At 39.8% G+C, this 22,782-nt stretch overlaps 1 protein-coding gene across 1 annotated transcript in view; it reads right to left on the reverse strand.

The window, feature by feature from the left end:
* RELN (reelin) overlaps window positions 1–22,782 on the reverse strand; it is a 444,598-nt gene that overhangs the window by 44,768 nt on the left and 377,048 nt on the right. The window contains exons 42-46 of the mRNA XM_031455857.2: window positions 18,454–18,674; window positions 16,751–16,898; window positions 14,237–14,495; window positions 13,132–13,381; window positions 9,506–9,674 (exon numbers count right to left, since the gene is read on the reverse strand). Coding sequence (XP_031311717.2) covers window positions 9,506–9,674; window positions 13,132–13,381; window positions 14,237–14,495; window positions 16,751–16,898; window positions 18,454–18,674 — 1,047 coding nt within the window. The remainder of the gene's footprint in view (window positions 1–9,505; window positions 9,675–13,131; window positions 13,382–14,236; window positions 14,496–16,750; window positions 16,899–18,453; window positions 18,675–22,782) is intronic.

The raw sequence follows: 22,782 nt of genomic DNA on the forward strand, positions 1-22,782 counted from the left end.
TGTCAGTAGCATGATTTCCATCACTGCTTTCTCCAGGAACCTTTCCCCACGCTGCCTACACATCTCTGAATAAATTTCAATACACATGTCAATCTTCCATGTGTGCTCTTTTCTTCAGAACGACTCTGTCTACCTATGAAGTCCTCACTGTCATCATCACCATCAGGAGAAAAAGTTCTTTGATAAAAACAATGTATAATTTTTTAAAAGACTTTTCACTCTTCCCTGATGTTACTTTTACTTTCAAAGAGATACATAAAGTATTTAAGACTAGAAAATATAGCCGACTCTCTGAATCCACCAATGAAGAAGCTGAAGCCCAGCGCCCAAGTCATGCTGATCCACTCGCAAAACTGAGACAAGGCTAGGATCTACTGGATCATCGTTACTCTATATTCTCAGTAAGCAAAACCTTCAAACTGTACTTCAACCTATACAAAATAATCCTATTCCTACCATTACCCCTAACTTTGAACAGTTGTTTAGCTGTGGACGCTGCGTTTATCGCTGCTGTACGTGTACGCCAGTCTATCTTGACTTCCGCAATCCAAGATCAGAGTCGAAGCCCTTGGCCCTCTGTGTCTGAATAAGAGGCTCTGCAATGTCTGTCTCCTTTCAAAATGTGTCCCCTATTTGCCTTGCTAGCCAAGACCCTGTCTTTATACTGGGCTTAAAATTTCCTCCATGGCTCTATTTCTCTGTGTTAGACAAAAGTGGAGAATATTCCAAAGAAGATATATAAAGGGCCAATACGTGCATAAAAAGATGTTCAATAGTCTTAGACATTAGACAAATGCAAATCAAAACCACAATGAGATATAGCTTTATACCTACTAGGATGACTATGATTAAAAAAAAAAAGACGACAATTAATAAGTGTTGACAAGGATGAGGAGAGATCTGAACACTTACATGCTGCTGATGGCAATGAATAATGGTGTAGCCACTGTGGAAGACAGGTTGCCAGTTTCTCAAAATGCTGAACATAGAGTTACCATATGACCCTGCAATTTTACTCGTAGGTGTATACCTGGGGAGTAGCACAGGTCTGCTCAACTGAACAGAGGGTCACAGCCCATGACCTACAGGTAAAAGCAGGCTCCAGAAAGGAGGCATGAACTTTGGTACCAGGAGTGTGAATCAATTACTTGTGAAGGGCTCTAAATGAGGGGGCCATCTGACAGGGGACATAAAGACCCTGCTCTGGGGGAGATTCTGATGAAGAAGACACTGAACTAGGAATAAAACAGGAAGTCACACTTTGGGGTGGAAATGAGAGGATGACTCTTAGAAACTGTTCCGTACAGTTGTCTCATTTCACAGGTGTGAGGACTGCCAGTCAAGGAGGGAGACTTCTACAGCTTCTTAGTTCAGAACTGAACCTAGAACCTGCTGTCTCCTGACGTAGTGCATCGCAGCTGGAGATGTGCTACTGAGAACCCTGGTTGCCCTGGATGGTGGGTGAGGGCTGGAAGACCATAGATTTGGCAGCTGGCAGGGTGCACTTAATACATGCATCACAGATCTTTTGGGAGAAAATTCTCTTAATGATTATAATTAACATTGGGCATTTATAGGACACTAAGTGAGTGCCACATTCGGGGATTTTTAGGTAACATCAGTCTGTCCATGAAAGAAGGTACAATGTCATTTAATTTTCCTTTCTCCTAAATTTCTTATAATACACTGAGGTCTGAATATTGGCATGAGAAGAGAAAATGCTTGGCCTACAGGTTATGACCCCCCACAAATGTGATAAAGGTAAGATAGCATTTGAAGGTGACCTAGATCCATCATGCTACTCTCTGGAACTAGAGTGGAAAGCACACTATAGAGTTAGCAAAAGAAGAATTTAAATGAGCCAATCCACATGGCTTTTCTTTCTTCCTTGATAGAGAACAAGTGGAGAACTTTTGTTGCAATCCTGGTTCAGCCACTGACTTTGTGTCTGTGGGGAAATTGAATAACTTCTCTGTGTCTTAGCCCTTATCTTAAAAAAGATAAGCAGGGGGGCCTTGAGGTTATAGGAGACTTAAGAGCCATATCAACCAATTACATTGACTTGTATCCCAATTTGAAAAAACCTGTAGCACATTTTACAAGACAAACAGGGATATTTGAACACTGAATACTTAGTATTGAATAAAATATTATCATTAATTTTTGGGTGTGATAATAATTTCATAGTTATTTTTTAAAAAGTCCTTTTAGGGACACATGCTAAAATATTTACAGTTGAAATGATACGATGTCTGGGATTTGCTTCAAAATAATGTGGGGGGCAGGAGTGAGTGGTGCTGTTGATGAAGCAAGGTTGGTCATACATCAGTAATTACTGAAGCTTGGTGACGATTATATTGAAGTATAGTATACTATTCTCTATAATTCTGCATGTTTGGATTTTAAATAGATAACAGTTGAGTCAAAAATAATCTGTGGTCCTTTCAAACTCATAGTAAAATTTTGATTTGAGGATTACAAATAAGAAAATGGCTATGCTTTGGTAAGATAAAGTTATATTATCTTTGTTGATAACCATAATTAGTAATGATTATTACTGGAACTACAGTGTTCTGAGTGGGCATACTGAGGGCATCAAATACATTGGACTATCCTTCAAGTAAAAGGGATTTCCTAAAACTTACAAAATACCTTCTAAATGGAGAGTGACTTATATTTAATTGTTAAAACAATCTTAAGAATCTACTGACTACTATATACAAAATACATAAACAGCACAGGGAACTATATTCAATACCTTATAAGGACCTATAATGAAAAAGAATATGAAAAGGAATATATATGTATGTGTATATAAATGACACTATGCTGTACACCAGAAATTAACACAACTTTGTAAATCAACTATACGTCAATAAAAAATCTATATGTAGCATACATACAAAGTATAGTCAAAGACATAGAAAACAAACTTAGGGTTAGCAGTGGGGACAGAGAGTGGAGAGGGATAAATTAGGAGTTCGAGATTTGTGGATACTAACTACTATATATAAGATAGATAAACTACAAGTTTCTACTGTATGGCACAGAGAACCATATTCAAAATCTTGTAACCTATAATGAAAAAGAATATGAAAACAAAAATATGTATGCATATGTATGAATGAAACATGCTGTAGATCAGAAATTGACACAACACTGTAAACTGACTATACTTCAATAAAAAAGAAAACAAAATACACTCAAATCTCAAATTCTCAGATAAACCTTTGGCAACAAGGTTGATAAGTAATGAAGCTTATAGGGAATGCAGAATTTTTGGAAATAGTTTTACTCTGTTGTAGTGGAAATGGAAACAGATTTAATTTGTCTTAACCTAATGCCAAAATATATATTAACATATTCAGTATGTGAAAATCAATAATACCATGGTTTATACCAAACAAAATTGTTTTATGTTCTGAAGTCCTGAGACACCAGCATAAATTTGGTAAAGTAATAGCAGCGATGTTCAAAGTATCAAAATGATGTATGAGAGGATGGACACGTAAGAGAAGTCCAAGGCTTCCTTGACTTGATTGATAAATTTGAACAAGATGTTCAGTAATATGAATGCTGGCAAAAAGTACTTTTAAAAAATACTGGTAAGTTGGAAGTAAAAATGGAGAGAAATAAGAGTAGCAGGGAAAAAGTTTAAATAATCCGTCTTTAAAAAAATGAACTTTTAATTCCCCTGAATATTTCTCCATAATGAACCCAATAAATATTATGCTTAGTTATTTGACTTTCTTACAATAAGACATTTTATTTGCAATTACAGTAGATGGGAACATCATTGAAAAATTCCCTCTCTAAATATGTTTACCTGCCAAAAGGCATAGACCCCTCCAACCCAGCCCATCACCACAATCCTTCCACAATCCTTTTGTCCTTTCTTGAGCTTATCACCTTTCCTTTAAACTTCCTGCACACACTAAGTAGCTCCCACACTGTGGCTAAAACCACCTGGCTTGCAAAGTGTAGTAGTTAATCTTTCAAGACAGTGGTATCAGTCGGGCCATTAGGGCTAGTAGAAGGGAGTGGACCATCTTCAAACTGTGACTTAAAATAGCCAAGTCACACCTGAGCTTTGCAGTGGCTGCTCCCCGCACCCCACCTTTCTTGGTGGGTTTGGGTTACCGGCCCTTCCCCTGACTCACCCTGGTTCTCAGGTGACATTTCAAGAACTCATGCCACTTGAGCCACCTGTTATTTTTAGATCTGTGGTTAGTAAAGAGGAGGAGGCGGCGGCAGATTCAGATTAGGGGCTATAAAGTTGATTCTGGCATCTTCCAATTTTTTTTCAGCCTCTCTCAACAGCTCCTAGCAGTCTCCCCTCCTATTTCTTCTAGGACCCTATCTCTTAGGCAAGCAATAAAGATGTGGTACTAATACAGTGGTTAAGCTCATGGGCTCTGGGGCCAGACAAGCTGTATTTATTTCCATTATCTTATGGAAACAGTTCTTTTGAAGGTCATTATCTCCTTACTGAAAAACCTAGTACACCTATTGTGAAACTTTTTTCTTCATGACTGTAGATTTTGCCACTGTTGGTCATCTCTTCCTGCTTGGCTTGGATATGACGGTATTCTGATTCTCCTTTTAACTCCCTGACTGCATCCTCTTGACTCCTTTCATAGCCATTTCCACCCATTTTGTTACTAAATTTAGGGATCCTTTCTTGTCTTTTTAAAAGGCTCTCCTTTGGAGAGCTGCTGCAGTTTTATCTCATTGCCTACGACCTCCATGCTCATGGCTCCAAGGTTTGTTATCTTCCTTTGGTGTCCAATCTTCATAGCTTTGCCAGATGGATGTTTCCATCACATTTAATTCAGCATCATTTGATTAAATTTGCTGTACTGTTCCTCCTGGAGTCAGCTTTAGCTCTCTCCCCACTTCTTCTCACTACTTTCTCAGGCTTCAAATTTTAGAGTCATCTCTTGGTGTGTGTAATGGATAAGAAGTTAGTGACTGAGTTATACTAAGCCTTTCTTTGAACTGTCCCATAATACGTGCCCCGTCTTCTCCACGTCAGCTGTAGCCCTGACCCTTGTCACTCCATGTATAGTCATGATCACAACTCCTTTGTCACGTTTCTTTTACTCGAGCCTCTCTGTTCTTCCAATTTTTTTTTTCTTGGAAGAATATTGTCAGCTCAAAACCCACCATAGTTCATTTTCCATACAATCTAAACCCCTCTGCCTTGCTTCAATACTATAATACTTACAATACTTGCTTGGGTTACTGTAAGTTAACCCAACTCTACTAACAAACAGCTTTGCACAGCTTCCAGACAGGAGCTCCCTGCTTTAATCAGCAGCCTCCCTGCTCCTCCCAGGCTCATGTGCCCTGTTTGCATTGTTCCCCTAACTGAGGATGGTCTTCTTACCCACCTAAATCCTTGCCATCCTTTGAGGCCAGGGCCCATCTTTTCCATGAAACCCTCCCCAACTCTGGCATTCAACACTGTCTCCCATTCCCCAATGCATACAGCATTTCTGGCCCATTCATCAGTGAGGATACCCTGTACTCAGCACGTATTATTTCAAAGTTGTTTATTCTTCCTAATCAGATTGCAACCTCCTCTAGGGCTGGAATTTAAGACAGAGTCCCACGGCTACCGTGGGCTCCCTAACTAAGGAAGACTTCTTAGTGTGACTGAAGTCGATGTCTGATGATAAACTTGCGCTATAGTTAACGAGTGTGATTATGTGGTTAACTCATTAAAAGCAAAAACAACTTACATTTCAGTAAATGTTTACAATGTCACATACACGTCCATGCACATTTATTAGAGTTTTATACAATAAAAAGTATCTTCATTTCTCAGGTGAAGAAACTGAAACTTCAGGACATGAAATGACTTGCTTAGAAGCTCACAGGGTTGCAAAGCTGGAACCACTAAACCACAATGTTTTCCAGCCTTTTTTTTTTCTTTCAAGAAGATCTAATGTCGCTAGCGTATATGGGAGGATTAGAAACTATGATTCTATCTACCCCAATTTATTTGGGTTTTAACAGAGCAATGTCTGGAGCAGAGTGTGACATACCTTGTGGTTTTTGTTGTTGTTGTTTGTTTTTGTTGTGGGGAGGAGGTAATTAGATTGATTTTTTTTAATGGAGGTACTGGGGATTGAACTCAGGTCCTCGTGCATACTATGCACATACTCTACCACTGAGCTATACCCTTCCCCCGTATCTTGTGTTTAGTCTCACTCTTCCCCTCCCAATAAAAAGCACCAGCATCCAATCAGTTTTGCAACTCAGAGACCAGGGAGTCATCTTCACCACTGCCCTTTCCCGCACCGTCTCCTGTCCACTTCATCATTAAGCTCAGTCCATTTTATTGCCTCCATTTCTCTTGGCTTTCTCCACTTCTCTTCGTGTCGGCTACACCCTGATCCAAGCTACCAGCAGTTACTGTCTCTTTAAGAGCCTCCTTACATCTACCTTTATCCTCCCCAATATGTTCTCCAGTTAGAATAAGCTTTTCTGATTGCAAATCTGATTGCACCTCCCCATTCCCAAGCACTTCAATAGGCATTTTCCCAGCATCTGGAGAACAACCCCCCAAATCTTTAGCACAACCTACGGTGCTTTTCTTGGTCTGGCACCATCCTACACCTCACTCCACTTTCTCTCTCAATGCCTGATCCATTCTTTCAGCATCTCAGGTGTTCCTGTGTGCTCCTACTATAGGCTGCTGTCCCTGCCTGGAACACTAGTCCTCTTACTCTTCTCCTAGTTAACTCCTACCTTCTTTCACATCTTACTTCAATTATCACTTTCTCAAGAAAGTGTTCCTTGACCTTCTTGACCAAGGCAAATCTCTCTAGGATGTGTGGTCTCTCAGCACCATGCAAGTGTCCTTCATCACTTATCCTAATTGAATTTCACATTTACTTCTGTGATTACTGGTAGTTTCTGGTTGATACTTTTCTCTCTCACTGGACTAAAAGTTCCTTGAGGCAGGAATAAGTTCAGCCCCCGACACAGACCTAGCTTGTAATTAAATACTTCAAACATATTTGTTTAACGAATGGCTAAATGAGTGAATAATCGTTACTGATGACTACTGGCCATTTCCGTTTGATTAATGGTTTGATGTCAATTTGTGGACACCTCACCTCAGTTGACTCTTTCCACCACTTGTGCCAACAATACTGGGATCCTAGCCTTGTTGGTCACACGATGAGTGAGTGGACAAGCCTACAATTGGGACATCGTCACCATCACTCCTAATCTCTACTTAGCACATGGCTTTAAGTTGTCAGCATCATGTTTGTTTATAGTGAAGAACTACAGACTAAAATTCTCAGTTCTGTCCTGGGGGACAACATAAATACTGATGTCCCAATACTTTGCAAATGTTGAAGTAGTAACTTCAACTCAAAACAGACAAACAACATATTTAAAAAGCAAATGGATGTAAGAGCAGATATGGTATAGATGTGCTAACCTGAGTTTGAGACAAAGTGCTCTGAGCCTGGAACAATGTTCTAACAGCAGAGCACCAGGAGAAGAGGGGTCTGGCTTGGGCTCCACCCATGCACATTTCTTTCTGAATTATCCAAAGGCCCTTGTTAGAAGGTAGCTGCCTTTACGACCATAGTACAACATGAGCCTTGAGGGTTAATATAATAAACAGTGGAGGGGGGTTTAGCTCAGTGGTAAGGTGCATGCCTAACATGCATGAAGTTCTGGGTTAGATCCCCAGGACCTCCATTAAAAACAAACAAACAAACAAGTAAACCAACTGCCTATTTTTAATACCGTAACAAGAGGAAATGGATACTCATCAGATTTTTCAAATATCACTTGAAAGGGTCAAAATTCTTATGGGTATGTGCAAGAGACAAAAGATAGATTAAAAGATGAGGAATAATTATTTTTCTTGAGTAAAAGACTCAAGGGTATAATGACTAACTGGAATAAATCTTAGAATGTCATTTATTTGCACAATGTTACCAAGTAGCTGGGTAATAATTCACAGAATTTATGACTTAAAAGACTACTGCCTTAATGAAGGTTTTTTTTTTCAATTTTACTTATTAAGATTGGCTTAATAATTCATGCATAGCAATACCTTTAACGAGCAACAAAATCTCACGTATCTCATTTAAACTTGGCAACTCTGCTGACAGTTAATATAGTCTCGAACCTCCGAGCCAGCAATTGTAGAGAAGCCGTAGGCTGTTAGTAACTGAAACCATCCCATTTATGATAATCTCAAGAAAAGTTTATTCCTTAGATGAATGGCTGAATTTTATGATCATTTGCTAGGAAGATTTATCCATTCTTCATTTGTGGGGAGGCGAGAGAACGATAATGAGCCTGAACTATAACTCCAGTTCCACACACCGCATTGGTTGCTTTGCTTCTTAACGGTAGCAACTGATTACCGGTTTCTACTTGGGTGGTGAAAAGAGAGAGAGGCATGTAACACTACCCCCCCAGGCAAGGTGAATTCCCTGCTTTACTCAAACAGGAGTGAAGCTCCATAGATAATTTAGACTTAACTTCTCCACCAGCATCTACCAGGCAGTTTTATTAAGCCACCATCATTTCTTTTTAGACACAATGAATGAGCATTTACATTTGTTTTTCATATAAAAGAATGCTCCAGAGAATGTCATTCTAAGTGAAGAAAGCCAGAAAGAGAAAGGAAAATACCATATGAGATCGTTCATATGTGGAATCTAAAAACAAAAACAAAAACAAAAAACAAACACAAACAAACAAAGCATAAATACAAAACAGAAACAGGCTCATAGACATAGAATACAAGCTTGCGGTTGCCAAGGGGGCGGAGGGTGGGAAGGGATGGACAGGATTTCAAAATTGTAGAATAGGTAAACAAGATTATACTGTATAGCACAGGGAAATACACACAAGATCTTATGGTAGCTCACAGAAAAAAAAATGTGACAATGAATATATATATGTTCATGTATAACTGAAAAATTGTGCTCTACACTGGAATTTGACTCAACATTGTAAAATGATTATAAATCAATAAAAAATGTTTAAAAAAAAAAGAATGCTCCAGATGATAATTCTCCAGATACTGTTCAAAATAAAATTTTAAAAGTGGACACAAATTTTAATACACATTCATGTGCTATATGTTTACATACCACTCCCTGCTACACTTACAGCAGTCTGACTGACAGAAAATAGACTCCATTTATATCTATGAAGACTTGTCCTCAGCAGAGTGACTTAAATTGGAGAAGCTCACCAGTTCAGCCACTGTTTTCTTGCATATGCCATTAAAAAAAAAAATACTAGAGTGAAACGTCATTAAAGGCCTGGACTTAGGGCAAACACAGAACGATGTCGTCACAAAAACTGGTTTCTATTTAAGATCGCCTTAGTAAATCATGCAGGTGGTGTCATCAACAAGCAACAAAATCTCATGTAACTCATGTAAACTGGCTGTGCTGAAATCGGATTTGCCAAATTGTATTACATTTGGGTTCACTACATGCAGAAACACCCATACCTGGTGTAAGGTGGGAGCGGCAGAGTGATTCTGGTCCACTTGTTGAAAGTATCTGACACGAGGACGCGCTGCAGATGGTAGCGACTGCATTCAACGTTGGTGGGCAGGCAGTCCCTTACCAATGGGTGCCATGACAGCCCAAGGTCTACTGAGTATTCCAGTTCAATAGCTGAAGCAGGAAGCATTATTCTGGTTAGACATACTTATCTGCAGATCCAGGAACCATAATTACTTATGTTTGCATATGTTTTAATTTCAACCAAATGTCAATTTGATTTTTCCTCTATACATAGGTTACTTACTTTGAAGTGTTTCCTGATTTTACTGTTCCCTCTGTACATTATCAGTTGTGATTTTTAACTTTCCATATCGAAATAACTTTTCTTTTAAGGGACTAGGACCAAGTGAAACATACAGTACATTTTCCTGAATCACTTTTTATACTGAGAAATTTTCAGAACAATCATAACAAAACTATTGCTTCATATACAGTTACAGCAACAGTAATCATAGTTATAAGATATATATATACGTTTACTACTTAATCTAATAACTACAGGATAAAATTAGACATAATTTATGTATTACAATAACTATATTTTGTCCATTCATTTAATGATTCACACACAAAAACACAGAACGTAGTAACCATATATTATAATGATTGCTTTTTAAATAGTCAAAAAATTGAGTACCCTTCTCAAAATTTAACCATTCTATAGAAATCCTGACCAGCTGATGTCAGATTTTCTCCTGGTATAGATGAAACTCCTAAGAAACGGCAAAATCTCTTGCTTACATATCCTGCTTTGCTGTGTTATGGACTATGCTGGGAAATCAGGGAGGTAAAAAGACGCGGCTGATGGCCGTGCAATTTGTCCCGAAGCCTGCAGTAAGGCTATGGGTCTGTGGAAGGAGATTTCTTTCTTTCCTTTCTCTTCTTCCAAAACACTCAGCCTATACCCTTTGTTTTATATCTCTCTCTCGAGTCCCTTCTTAAGACTTTATGAACTACTTCAGCCCCCACCTCCCTACTGAAATTGCTTCCTCTAAGACCATGATTCTGAGTCTTGGTGGCTCACGGAAATCACCTGGGGACCTTTAGAACCTATGATGCCGGAGTCCCACCCCTGGAGACTGGGAGTTCACTTCTGTGGGGCAGGCCAAGGCGGCAGGAGCTTTAAAGTTCCCCAGGGGATTCTCCTGTGCAGCCAGTGTGGGCCCACTCCCTGCTCTAAGGCTCCTGGTGGCCTTTTCTGGTTAAATAAATAACCTGTCTCGGTCTTCATTGTTCTCATCCTCCCTGCTGCGTTGGACGTTAACTGGTTACTCCCTGGTTCTTGAAACCGGCCTTTCTCTTGGAGGACATAATTCTGAATCTCCTGTCTTACTTCCCACTGACTCCTGTGCTAACAAGCACAGCTACGGGCATCCTTCCAGACCCCGTTTCCGGCCGTTTACTCTACACATATCCTCCTTGGGCTTCAACTAACGTCTCTGTGCCCACATCTCCTAATTTTATGTCTCAAAATTGACTTTATTCATTCAGAAAATGTTTATTCAGCCTGGCACTGCACTGGACGCTGGCGTATTGTGATGCACAGCATAGACAGAGCCCCTGCTTTCCATCCTGCAAGGCCTCTGCATCAAAGGGTATCTCCACTCAAAACTGTTTTCACCCAGACTAGAGAAAACCTCATCATTTTCCTTCGTAAATAAACACATCTTCTTAACTACCAAATTCCATCAGTGACAATGCTTCTGCTCCAGTTTTCTGTGTTCAAAATTTAGACACTATTTTAGAAAATTTCCTCCTCTCTTCTCTACCCACCATGTTCAACAGGTCACCTGGCTTTGGGGTTTGCTTCCTCTTTCCTTATGGTCTGCAGTGTCTCCTAGCAGTTGTCATCCCATTTCATTCCCCACAGAGCAGGTTTTCATCACCCCCGACAGAAATAACCACTGACGCTTCTTGGTTGGGAGTCTTCTCCATCCACCTTCACTGCTCCTGGTTGGTCTCCCTAAAACCACCATGCCACCCCCCTGCACTTGTGCCCTCTTCCTCACGACCTTGTCAAGCACTAATTCCTGTGTCTGCCTTTTAAGGCCCTTCTTCATTTGCTGCCAACTCTGATTCGCCACTTTACTCTTTCATTTTATTATTTAAGTGGTTGCATTGGCCTACGGCAGAAAGGACACGTGACCGGGCTTACGAGGGCAGAGTTTCAGTGCTGGTGCTGCTGCAGGCCGAGCATGACACAACTCACCTCCTTGGTTTCTAACTGATTCCTGTGCTAATGAAGGAGTGAGCATCTAGGACCCTAAAGTCCATTTCTATTTTCAAAATTAGCACTCCACTCTTCTCATTTGATGCAAATAGCGGCTGTTCAGGCTCGTCTGCTCATGGTTCCCCCCAGGGACCAGGAGAATCCCCATCTTACCCTGAGAGCCCAGCCTGGGGTGTCCTCTCTTCTCATCTACCCTTCAAGTTCACTCTAACCATCAACACCCACTTGGGAGTTAGCTTCTTTGTGAAATCTTCCCAAACTTCTTCGATTGGCCATCCATTGGTTATCTCCCGTTGGCTGAACTCTCATTACATTTTGCATCAGTACCACTCCACAGAGCACTTGAGTTAGTCTTTTATTGGACTCTGACTTTCTGAAGCATCCCCTCAACTAGGCTGTACGTAGTGAAGACAGGCCGTGTACCTGATGCTTTTCTAAGTTCCACCTCTACTGAACAGCTTGGTGCTGACTGATTGAGTCTGAGGTAGAAAGAGTACCTCTGGGCTTCCCCCAGCATCTGTCTATTAAGTTCAGACCAATGGAAATATGAAAAATCTGGATTTTGTAGGGCCTTGGAAGTAACCAAATTCTCCAGATTTGGGCCCCTAAGAATCTAAAATGGAACAGGTCCTTGTGAACATTCTAGTTTGGATCCCTTGAAAGAATAGTGATATGGGGTGGTTCAAGATCAGAAGGTGCCCAGAATTCTGACAGATCTGCAAGATCCAGTGAAGGGTCCAAGTGTGCAGTGATGCCAGCTGTTACTGCTCCTAAGATAGGTCTCCATGTGTGTGTAAGGTATGTGTGAACCCATACAACCTAGAAGGTGCAAACTGGTTGCAATCAGGGTGGCTTAAAATATGCTGTGGCCCAAATGGCAGGAAGTATCAGGAAAATTGGGAACAACAAAATTTCACAATTCCTGGGAAATGGAAAGGAGACAATCTAAAGCCCTGTGAATTAAAACCCATGTAAATACAAATGTATGTGTAAATCCTGTTGCTTATTCTGACATTGTGATGAGAATCCTTTAGACTGTACATATGATGCTTAAAACTCTGGATTTACAAAAAGAGATAAATTGGAGGTGATCATTTATTTAAAAAAGAAGTCTTTGTGGACATGTGCTTAAAAATAAGCTCACATTCTGATGCTTAAAAAATAAACTTCTAAAGCTTACTTTCCACACATCATTTTCAAGAATGCAGTTGTGCTTTGACTGAAAGTGCACTTGTGTCTTCTTTACACTCCTACTGGAGGTGCAGTGCAGTCCTTTGACAGGCAGCCTTGGATGCTCATTTAAACACTCTGTCCTCTGCCTGGAAAGGGAATACTTACCGTAGCAAGAGTCTGTGACTGAGCAGGAGGCGGCGAAATCTATCTGTAGGAAAGAATCCTCGTTCACAGCGATGTCTGTGGTGACCACATAACGGGTGCTGGCCTTTTCGATGAAGACCAGGGCATCACCGGTAGAGCCACACACAGGCATCTTGGTGCCCCCGGGGTGAAGCAGCCACTTCCTGCTATCCAGAGTTGTGAAATCATCCTCCAAGACTGTATTCCCAGAAATATTTCCTCCAATAAGAATCTGAAACACAATTTAAAAAAAAATAGTTTTTCAATTTGGTTTCAAGAGATGAGAAAGCTCAGCCCCTTTTGTTTGTTTGCTTCTACCTGTCAGATTGCTCAGAACTGGTGTTACACAGCCAGCATCACACTGGGGGCCTTTCAGAATGCTGCTGCTTATGTGGTCTGCTTGCCCATCTGGCAAGAAGCTACAGAAACAAATCGAACGATTGACAAACCCGTTCACAGCCTCATTGGGCCAAAATGCCTTTGGAAGCGACATGTACCCAAGCTGGGAACACAGAATTTGGCTTCTGTGTGATTATTTTCCACGTAAAATTTCTATTTCAGGACAGTCGTACCCTAAGGCATTTCAGTTCTAATTCTTTGCATGGATTCTACCGTTTGTTAACAGGTTCTTTGAGTTCTATTTGATACGCATCTTATTATGGATGAAGATCCTTTAGAACTGTCCATGAGGATGTTAGGGAGATTTATCTATTTTTTCTTCAAAGGCTAGGAAAGAGGATTTGAACTGCTGCATGTGGCACCAATGCTAATTTGTACACTCTCCTTTTCAGAGAATGACAGCCTCGTATCACGCTTGAGAAAGTCCCTCTATCCACATGGCAGGATCCTCTGTGAGCAGGACCTGGGCCTTCTGCTGCATCCTTTATTTTTATAGGACTGGCCGCTGAAGGAATAGAGGGTGGAAGGAAGGTAAACGACATGCCTAACCTAGCAGTGCCCTTGAGTAAGCCACCCAGCTGCGGGTCCTGGGCTTCCTCTACTGAGCAAGGCGTGGGACTACTTGCTTTCTAAAGCCTCCTTCAGCTCAAGTGACAAAATTATCATAGTTAATCCTGAAGGGACTGACCTGGTCAATAACCCAGGGACTGTAGAAGTGTCCATTTTCAGATGGTTGCCACCAGCGGAGGCGAGCAGAAGCAGAGCGGGCTTTCAGAGGTATCTCCAAGGCAATGTACCTGCCCACGTTGCTGGAGTTGCTGAAAAGGAACTCTTGAAGGAGACTCCACGAGAGGCCGCCATTGAGAGAATACTGCAGAAGCACAGGTTGGCTCCGGGGGTCTGGAACGCCTTTACCACATCCCAGTCTCATGAAGAACTGCACAAATCTGACGTGAGTTAAATTTGCTGTAGACTTTGACATCAGACACAAGTGCACGGGGTAATGCAGGGGAGTGCACGGCTTTATGAATATGATGATTTAACAAACCTCTGAAGCAATCATTTCAAAGCCAATTTTTCTTTTTTCATGTGAAAGGGAGTTAATAAAATGTGAAGTCTGAAAAAGGCTATTCTGTACCCATATTTAGATTTCCGCACCCCTCCACAGGGGAGCGTCTGAGGGAAGTGAGCATTCACTGTGCCCTCTGGCTGTTCTGTAAGAAGAAGGGCCAGGTCCAAGGGCTGTCCAAGTTTGTAGTGTGTATGGCTATTCAAGATAAACCTGTATCCTTGTCCTTAGTATCTGAAATTGGAAGAATGGAATTAATGTCATTTATGCCATTTGTTGGCAAAATCGTCCATTCCCAGGTTTTACCAGCAGTCTTTCAGATCTCATATGATTGGTTTTGCAAGACACATTTAAATCCACCAGTTGTAGCCCCTCTTTGTGAAAGGCCCAGCATCTTTCGGAAGAGGTATGTCAAGCCTGAGCCTCTTTTACGTCTTTTGTGCCAGGGGCCGGGGAGCAGGAGTGTGGGTGGTGGTGGTGCTGGGTGATGCCAGCCCCTGACTGTTGCTAGGTCTGGGATGGATGATACTGGCCACCAAGAACAGTGGCGGCCAGCCAAGGGCAGCCTTCCCAGCTGGCAGAGAGGTGGACAGAGAGGCAGCAACCAGCTGGGGTGCCAATGAAAACCAGCTCACATGTTATCTTTGGCAGGCGAGCTGCTGGTGCCTGGTCTGGCTGCTGTGCTAGCCTGTAATGCAGAATAAATTTTATGTGTAACTCAACACACATACCCAGTTATTGTATGTGTGTCAAACATATGAAATACATTAGGGCTTACAGTAAAAATTATCAGTTCAATATATAAAATCATGCATTCTACATGGGTTTCTCTCCTCCACCACCCCTCCATTCACTGGGCATTCATTTACCTCACAACCCTGAGAAAATTAGGATTTTACACGGAGCATTCTGAGGTCAATATATGCAAATCCTACACAGCATGCTACTGAGATGAGATAAATAATGGAGCTCTTAACATTGAATTAATGGAAAAAATACATGGTTAGTGCTTTGTGAAGTTTATATCTACAAAAACAATAGTCATTCACAGAGAAACACTGATAGTATCTTGTCTACTTGTATTGTGAAAATGTTTATATTAATTTAGTTATAGATAAATCATATCAGCATTATTTGGAAAAATCTGATAATTTCTAAATTAGAGAACTCAGTTGCCAATGATAAATATTAAATAAAGAGCAGCAAATTAAGCCATATTCATTAAAATAGAATGGAGATAAATAGACTCTTGCTTTCCATAACTGTAAAATGATTATTTCACAAATAGAATCATATTTTCTATGAAGCACGATCAAATTTATAATTCAATAAATGAAAGACTTAGGAAAAAGAGGAGCATAAATACATTAAAATGTAGTTTAAGTTACTCTGAAATGTTCTGAAAAACAAAACATGGTTTCTTTGTTCACTTGCAAAAATAGGTCAGGGTTCCATTTTATACATGTTAAACCATATATTTTATTTTCCTGGCTAAGTTTTTGGCTCATCAAATGATCAAGGGATACACATCTTGACAGGACATAATCCTCTGAGCCAGTTTAAAATGTTTGTTTCTGAGTGACTGTGCTTAATTCAGAAAATGAGTGCTTCGAATGTTACGAGCAAATCGTTGGAAAGAAATGCTTCTAAACAATAAGGCTACACTGTAGATGTTCTTAACTTAAATTGCTAATGGATATAAAATCAGTTGTGAATAATTTGTGGATATATTGTGTATCAATTCAGCAACTAATTTCTACATAATCCAAGTGCTAATGCAAAGTATTCTGTAGAGGGGAGATAAAGAAGACACAACATTATTTTCTTGGAGTTCAAGTAAGTTAAACATTATCATTTCCTAGTCACCACCTTGCAGAGAACCAGGTGTTAACTTCTGTCTGTTTAGCTGGGTTTCATTTCTGATCCAGTTATTGCACAAATCTCTCTCGGTTTTAGAACGGAAATTATGTAAGTTGTGCCTACATGGAGACTTTGACTAGAGAGAAGCTCAGCATTGCTGGTGGAAGGCCTTGTCCTTGACAACTCTGCTTCTTTCTGATTCGATTACTTTCTGCTACTTTATATTACAATGTGGTTCTTCAACAGCATTTAAAAATGATTAAAAGCGATTACCTAGCATGTGATAAATCCAGATCGCGTGTCATCAACATGCGCAAGCCATCTTCATTGAAAAAGAGGTTGTTTCCACTGGAAAGGATTCCACACTTCCGAGATGGCTTTCCGCCACTCATTAGTAAGAATCTATCAGATTCTAGCTGACCTGAAAATGGAAAATGTGGTTTACTTATGACCCTAATATAGTCATGCATACTTTTTTTTAAAGGAATACAGTAAGTGCTTTGTATAGTTTTAAAATATGAAGTCACAGATTTTGGGGATAAGAGGTGTCTTCAACACTTCTGCTTGTTTGAGTTGTTTAGATTTGGCTGTATGACTTAAGGGATGGGTCTTTTCCTGAGCATCTATGGTGCAGCCACACTGGTCCCTCCTTTCTGCCTCTCTACACTGCAAAAAAAGACACTGGCTAGTCAGAGTGTTTCAGGTCAAAATTAAAGAAGGGTAATGTGACTTTTCCATGGGCTCTTCACTGGGTCTTTGCTGCTGAGAGAACAATATCAGGCAAACATTACAGAATGTTTTAAGAAAATTTTTCATGGGAGAAATTTCAGTGCAATTTAATGTTTCTTATTAAATAATGTCTTTCAAAATCAGCTTGCGAATCTCTTCAGGTACTCATCTTAGATATAATTTATTTTTTTGATTGTGGCAAAATGCACATGGCATAAAATTTACCATTTTAACCATTTTAAAGTGAACAACTCAATGGCATTTAGTACATTCACAATGTTGGGCAACCATCAGTGCCACCTGGCTCCAGAACTTCTTCATAAACCTTGTACTCATTAAACATTCAATCCCCATGCCCCCATCACCCTGCCCCTGGCAATCACTGATCTTTCTGTTTCTATGGATTTGGCTGTTTCAAGTGTTTCATATAAATGGAATCATATGACATGTGGCCTTTTGTGCCTGACTTCTCTCACTTAGCACAATGTTTTCAAGGTTCATCTATGTTGTAGTATGTATCACTATTTATTCCTTTTCATGGCTGAATAATATTCCATTGCATTGATATACCTAAATCTAATTTTAAAATGTACCTTAAAAATCATAGCTATATTATAATAATTTTACAGACAACTTGGGAAAAGGAAAAAAATCTTTTAATCCCACTATTCTAACAAATATAGCTATTACATTTGTTTAAGACTTTATCTTATGAGAATGTTTTTCCATACTTTTATCAGAGTACATATCCAATGGATATACAATTGTGAATAATTTCAATCATTACAGCACATACATTTTTCTATGTTGTAATATATCTTCATACATAATGACATTAGATTCTAGGTATAACCAAGGTTTAGAAAGTGACAAAAGGCTGTTTAATGAGTTGGTGATAAAGCAATGACAAGAATTTATATTTCTGAAAACTTGTTCCTTCCACTCAAGATTAACCCTCTATAGACAGCTTCCAAAATTACCCTTGATTAGAAATTACATGGGATAGAAAAAGTGGCAAAAATAGCCTTAGTTTTTCTCAATTACCATCTTGTTCGCTCTTACTGACCATTGTTTCAAAAATGAAACACAGTGAAATTCAGAACTACATCAAGGCATGGGTGGTCCCAAATGTAATGATAAATAATGAAATTTTACAGTGGAATTTAATGATTACTTCTATATTACAAACTGTGCTTAATGTGTAAGTTCTTTCACAAAGTGACATAGATTTTATAAGAAAAGATTACCTTCAAAATCATCCTTGAGAAAATCAGGATTTTTGGTGCTTATTTTACAGGTTGGACCTGAGTAACCAGGATCACATATACACTTGGTTCCATTGATACAACTCCCATGTCCATTACACATTTCTTCACATTGGGGACCAATATAGACATTATCAACAGCCCATGTCACTGGCTGAGAGCCAGCAGGATAAAATCCTTGGTACCATCTGAAACGCACAGAGCTGGGAAAGAGATACAAATTTTTCAAAATCAAATCAACAGAACAACATGCCTTAAAAGTAAGGACATCGGATCAATGAGCTGTGGACAGTTACTACCTCTGTGCCACACTCAAGATATAGAAAACATGATTTGACGTTTCAGGACCACAAACTCCATTCCCTAATCTCCAGGATTTTGACAATAAAGTTCCTGCTCCCTATAAGCCGTTCCCAACCCTATCACTATGGCAAAATTCCACCTGAGTTTCCACCTTTTTCAATACTGACTTTCTTGGTGAGACTTTCTCTATCAAGTACTATCTATGCCCCACATAGCTAACCTTTTTTAAAAATTGAGCTAAAATTTACATAACATAATATAGTTAACCATTTAAAGTGTACAATTTGATGGTATTTAGTACATTCACAGCGTTAACCAGCCATCACCTCTATTGAGTTCCAACACATTTTCATCACCCCAAAGGAAACCTCGTGCCCATTAAGCAGTCACACTTGATTCCCCACTACACCCAGCCCCTGGCAACCACTAATCTGCTTTCTGTCTCTGTGGATTTACCTATTCTGGATATTCCATGTAAATGGAATCACACACTATGTGACCTTTAGTGTCTGGCTTTATTCAGTTAGCATAATGTTCTTAGGGTTCGCCCATGTTGTAGCAAGTATCAGAATTGCATTCTTTTTGATGACTCAGTAGCATTCCACTGTATGCTATATCAACTTCCTTTATACGTTCAGCAGTTGATGGATATTTGGACAAAAGTTGTTTGTTTCCAACTTTTGGCTATTGTGAATAGTGCTCCTTTTAAAATTTGTTTTAATGGAGGTACTGGGGATTGAATCCAGGACCTTGTGCATGCTAAGCATGTGCCCTACCATACCTTCCCCACCATGAATAGTGCTTCTATGAACATTTGCGTACAAGTATTTGCTTGAATACCTATTTTCAATTTTTTGGGTAGGATGGTAGTGGAATTGCCAGGTCATATGGTAAATAACTAGTCCTTTCATTTTTCTCTCTTGCTCTCTCTCTTCCATAATTTTGATGGAATTTCCATTATTACAGTTACTGCAGCTGGAAGTATTTAAAGCATAACTATTTCCCCTGTTGGCCATGAACTTCTAGAGGCCAGTACCCACTTCTCTTTCTCTTTTGCATCTTTTCATGGTGCCCAGTACAGTGTTTCATATATAGGAGATGCTCAATTAATGTTCTTTGTATGTCATTTATTGTGAAAAGCCTTAAGAGCCAAACTAAGGCTTTTTGGATTTTATCCTATTGGCCACAGAGAGCCCCAAAAGATTATTTTAAAGAGAAGAGCAACAAAGTCAGATTTATTTTTAGTTAAATGTCTCTTATTTCTTAATTTCTTTTTAAATCACAGATAATGTTCCTTTTTCTTTGTAAGATAATTGTCCTGTCACATTGTTGACAATAACTTAGCTCCCTAGAAATAATCTACATGTTTAGGTAGCAGGCCAGAAAGAGTTTGGTATGTTTCATTATGTAAAAACCTCAGTTCAAGGAAGCTGGACTTTATTTTAGAGAAGCTAGATATGAGATGGCACATGCATTCATTTCTGTACTCTGTCACTCTGTCCAATTTTCCATTACATAGGAACCAAATTCAGAATAATTTTTTATTTGAGAAACAGAAATTAGGAGTCAGTACTACAAGCATTTATTAGGCTTCTAAAGTTTAGTAGATAGTAAAGCAGATGGAATCAAGCTCCCACATATAATTTTAACCCTAATTTCATTGTTTATACCATGACTCCAGCTCTATTAAGCTCCCCCCAAAATGCCAGTTCATAATTAAATTTTATTTTCAAATACTTGTCAGAGTTTAGTCTTGGCAAGAAGCACTTCCTACCTTTTGAACTTTCAGACTGCTGAGCTGAGGGAAACGGCTGGAGTTTTCCTTTGAACAAAAGCCTACATGGATTTTTTCTGAACTTCTTATTTATTCAAATGTTCTGAATACAAATGAACCACCGTGGTTGGATATTTATTACTGTTCACCTGTCTTGACACAGAAACTGCAAGCACTATGATAAATGGGCTGAAGGGTCTGGTTTCACTGTGGTTCTCTTCTGCTGAAATCTTATTTTGAAAACTTCTCACTGCCTCCCTCTCCGGGGAATGTCAGCGTCTGTCCTCCCAAGGCAGTGGCATTCAAAAGGATCTGTTTTTTAAATGTAAACTTAAAGTTCCAAGCACACAACAGTGCTTTCATTCAATAGGGGTTTTGGTTGACTCATTATGAAACTGCATAAAGCAAAAGCAATTAGGAAGTCTTAAAGACAAAAAGACTCTAGATGAAAAAGACACAAAGGTGATGTGAATAAAATTCAATGGAAGCTCAATACTTGTGCTTCAAATGTGAATTGACTATATGTGAAGGCAAAAATGGCCATTTCTGCACCTGAAACACTGAGTGGTACCTAGTGTCCTGTGAATGCACAGAAAAGGGCAATTTCAACACGGGTTATATATTTTTTTCAGCATCTAGTACTTGTGCCATTATTATGTGCCACGCTGAATGCAAACCAAGGAATGGCTCACTGAGTTGGAGAAAATTTAACTTTTGCTTTCCAGCAATTCATGCCTGTGCGGGTTTTAAGAAGAGGGCTAATTGTTTTCCTGAAACGAAGACTAGACAACACGACTAAGGCAAATTCTTCTCTTTGCAGAAACGGCTGACGGCAGTCTGAAAGGCAGGTTTTCACCACTGTGAGAGCGGGCAAGCCTCCTTAACAGACTTACTTTCTTTGCATAGAAGTAAAAATGACTTGGAATACAAATAGCACGATGGTTTAAGTTCTGTGCCTTGACATCAGAGGAGGTATATTTTACACTGACTCGCAATACCATCGGTGAAACGCCTGCACTTCTCTCGTTCACATGACATCACCCTGCCTTATGTGGGAGCATAGCCCGGTGGGCAAAGCCAACCTGTGGGCCGGAGTGATGACCCTGGAGCACTGGCCTGGAGTGGGTATCTTCACTCAGTACCTCTGGTGGCCAGATCTTTGGACCATATTTTTTATGCCTTTAAATCAGACTTTTTCATGCGGGAACTTGCTGAATCAAGTCTCAGTTGTTAAGATAATCTAAAATCATGGCTTACATCTTACCTTTACGGTTGTTTTCCTTAATCTAATTCTTAGCTGAGCAACGGGAAGAAGTCAGAGGTCCACTAAAGAGTAAAGCTGGAGCTTTTCACGATACCACAGTGGTCCAGGTCCTGGTCCCAGGTGCTGAAGTGACTGCTTACCCAGCCACGGTTCTCCTGCCTGCACTGCCCATAAGCATGGATTTTGGCATCTGTGCTTCTGTTACAACACTTGGCCTTCTGGCCATAGCTGATTGGCTCAGATTTTCCCTTCTAGAAATGTAGCATTGAGCTCCGGAAAATGAGAGCTGTAGCTTGCCAAGTGACATTAACATGAGCGTGACGAAGAAGAGGCTCACTGGCTCCGTTTGCTGATGTTCTGGGTGGAGTCCATGCTCTTCCCCACCATGCTTCTAGTACGTGCTTCTACTGTTTGGGTAAGACTCTTTAGATTTCTTGCAACATATAATCTTAAACAACACAACTGATTCTGGATAAAAAGTTTTTCCCGAGCTATTGCCCCCTGCCTGCTTCTTCTATAGACAAGTCCACACCCCACGCCCAAGATGCCAGTAGCAGCTTTTCAGTTGTGCCAGTTGAGCTGTCAGCTGAAGCTACTCCTCCAGAGACTCTCCTCGCCTCCTTGGCTATGACGTCTAAAGAATCTGGAGGGCATTCTGCTTAGTAATGCTTACTAAAACAATTCGATTTTCTAATAGAATAATTAGAATAATATCCTGGTGTAACAACAAGAATTAATAAATGACATACGTGACAATACAAAAATATTAAGATCCTTAGCAATCAAATTATAAAAAAATTGTGCTGATGAAATGATAAGGAGTGAATGGATTTGTGTTCAAAGAGAATGAAGACTTTGAAAATTCACTTTCAACCTTGTGGAAAAGTATTAGGTATTAGTAGTTTTGCTTGAAGACCCAAGACTTCTAATTATGCTGAGTTTCACATCAGGAATGTAAATCTGTTCCCAT

Source organism: Camelus dromedarius, chromosome 7 (genome assembly GCF_036321535.1).
Source record: "Camelus dromedarius isolate mCamDro1 chromosome 7, mCamDro1.pat, whole genome shotgun sequence".
Lineage (NCBI taxonomy): Eukaryota > Metazoa > Chordata > Mammalia > Artiodactyla > Camelidae > Camelus > Camelus dromedarius.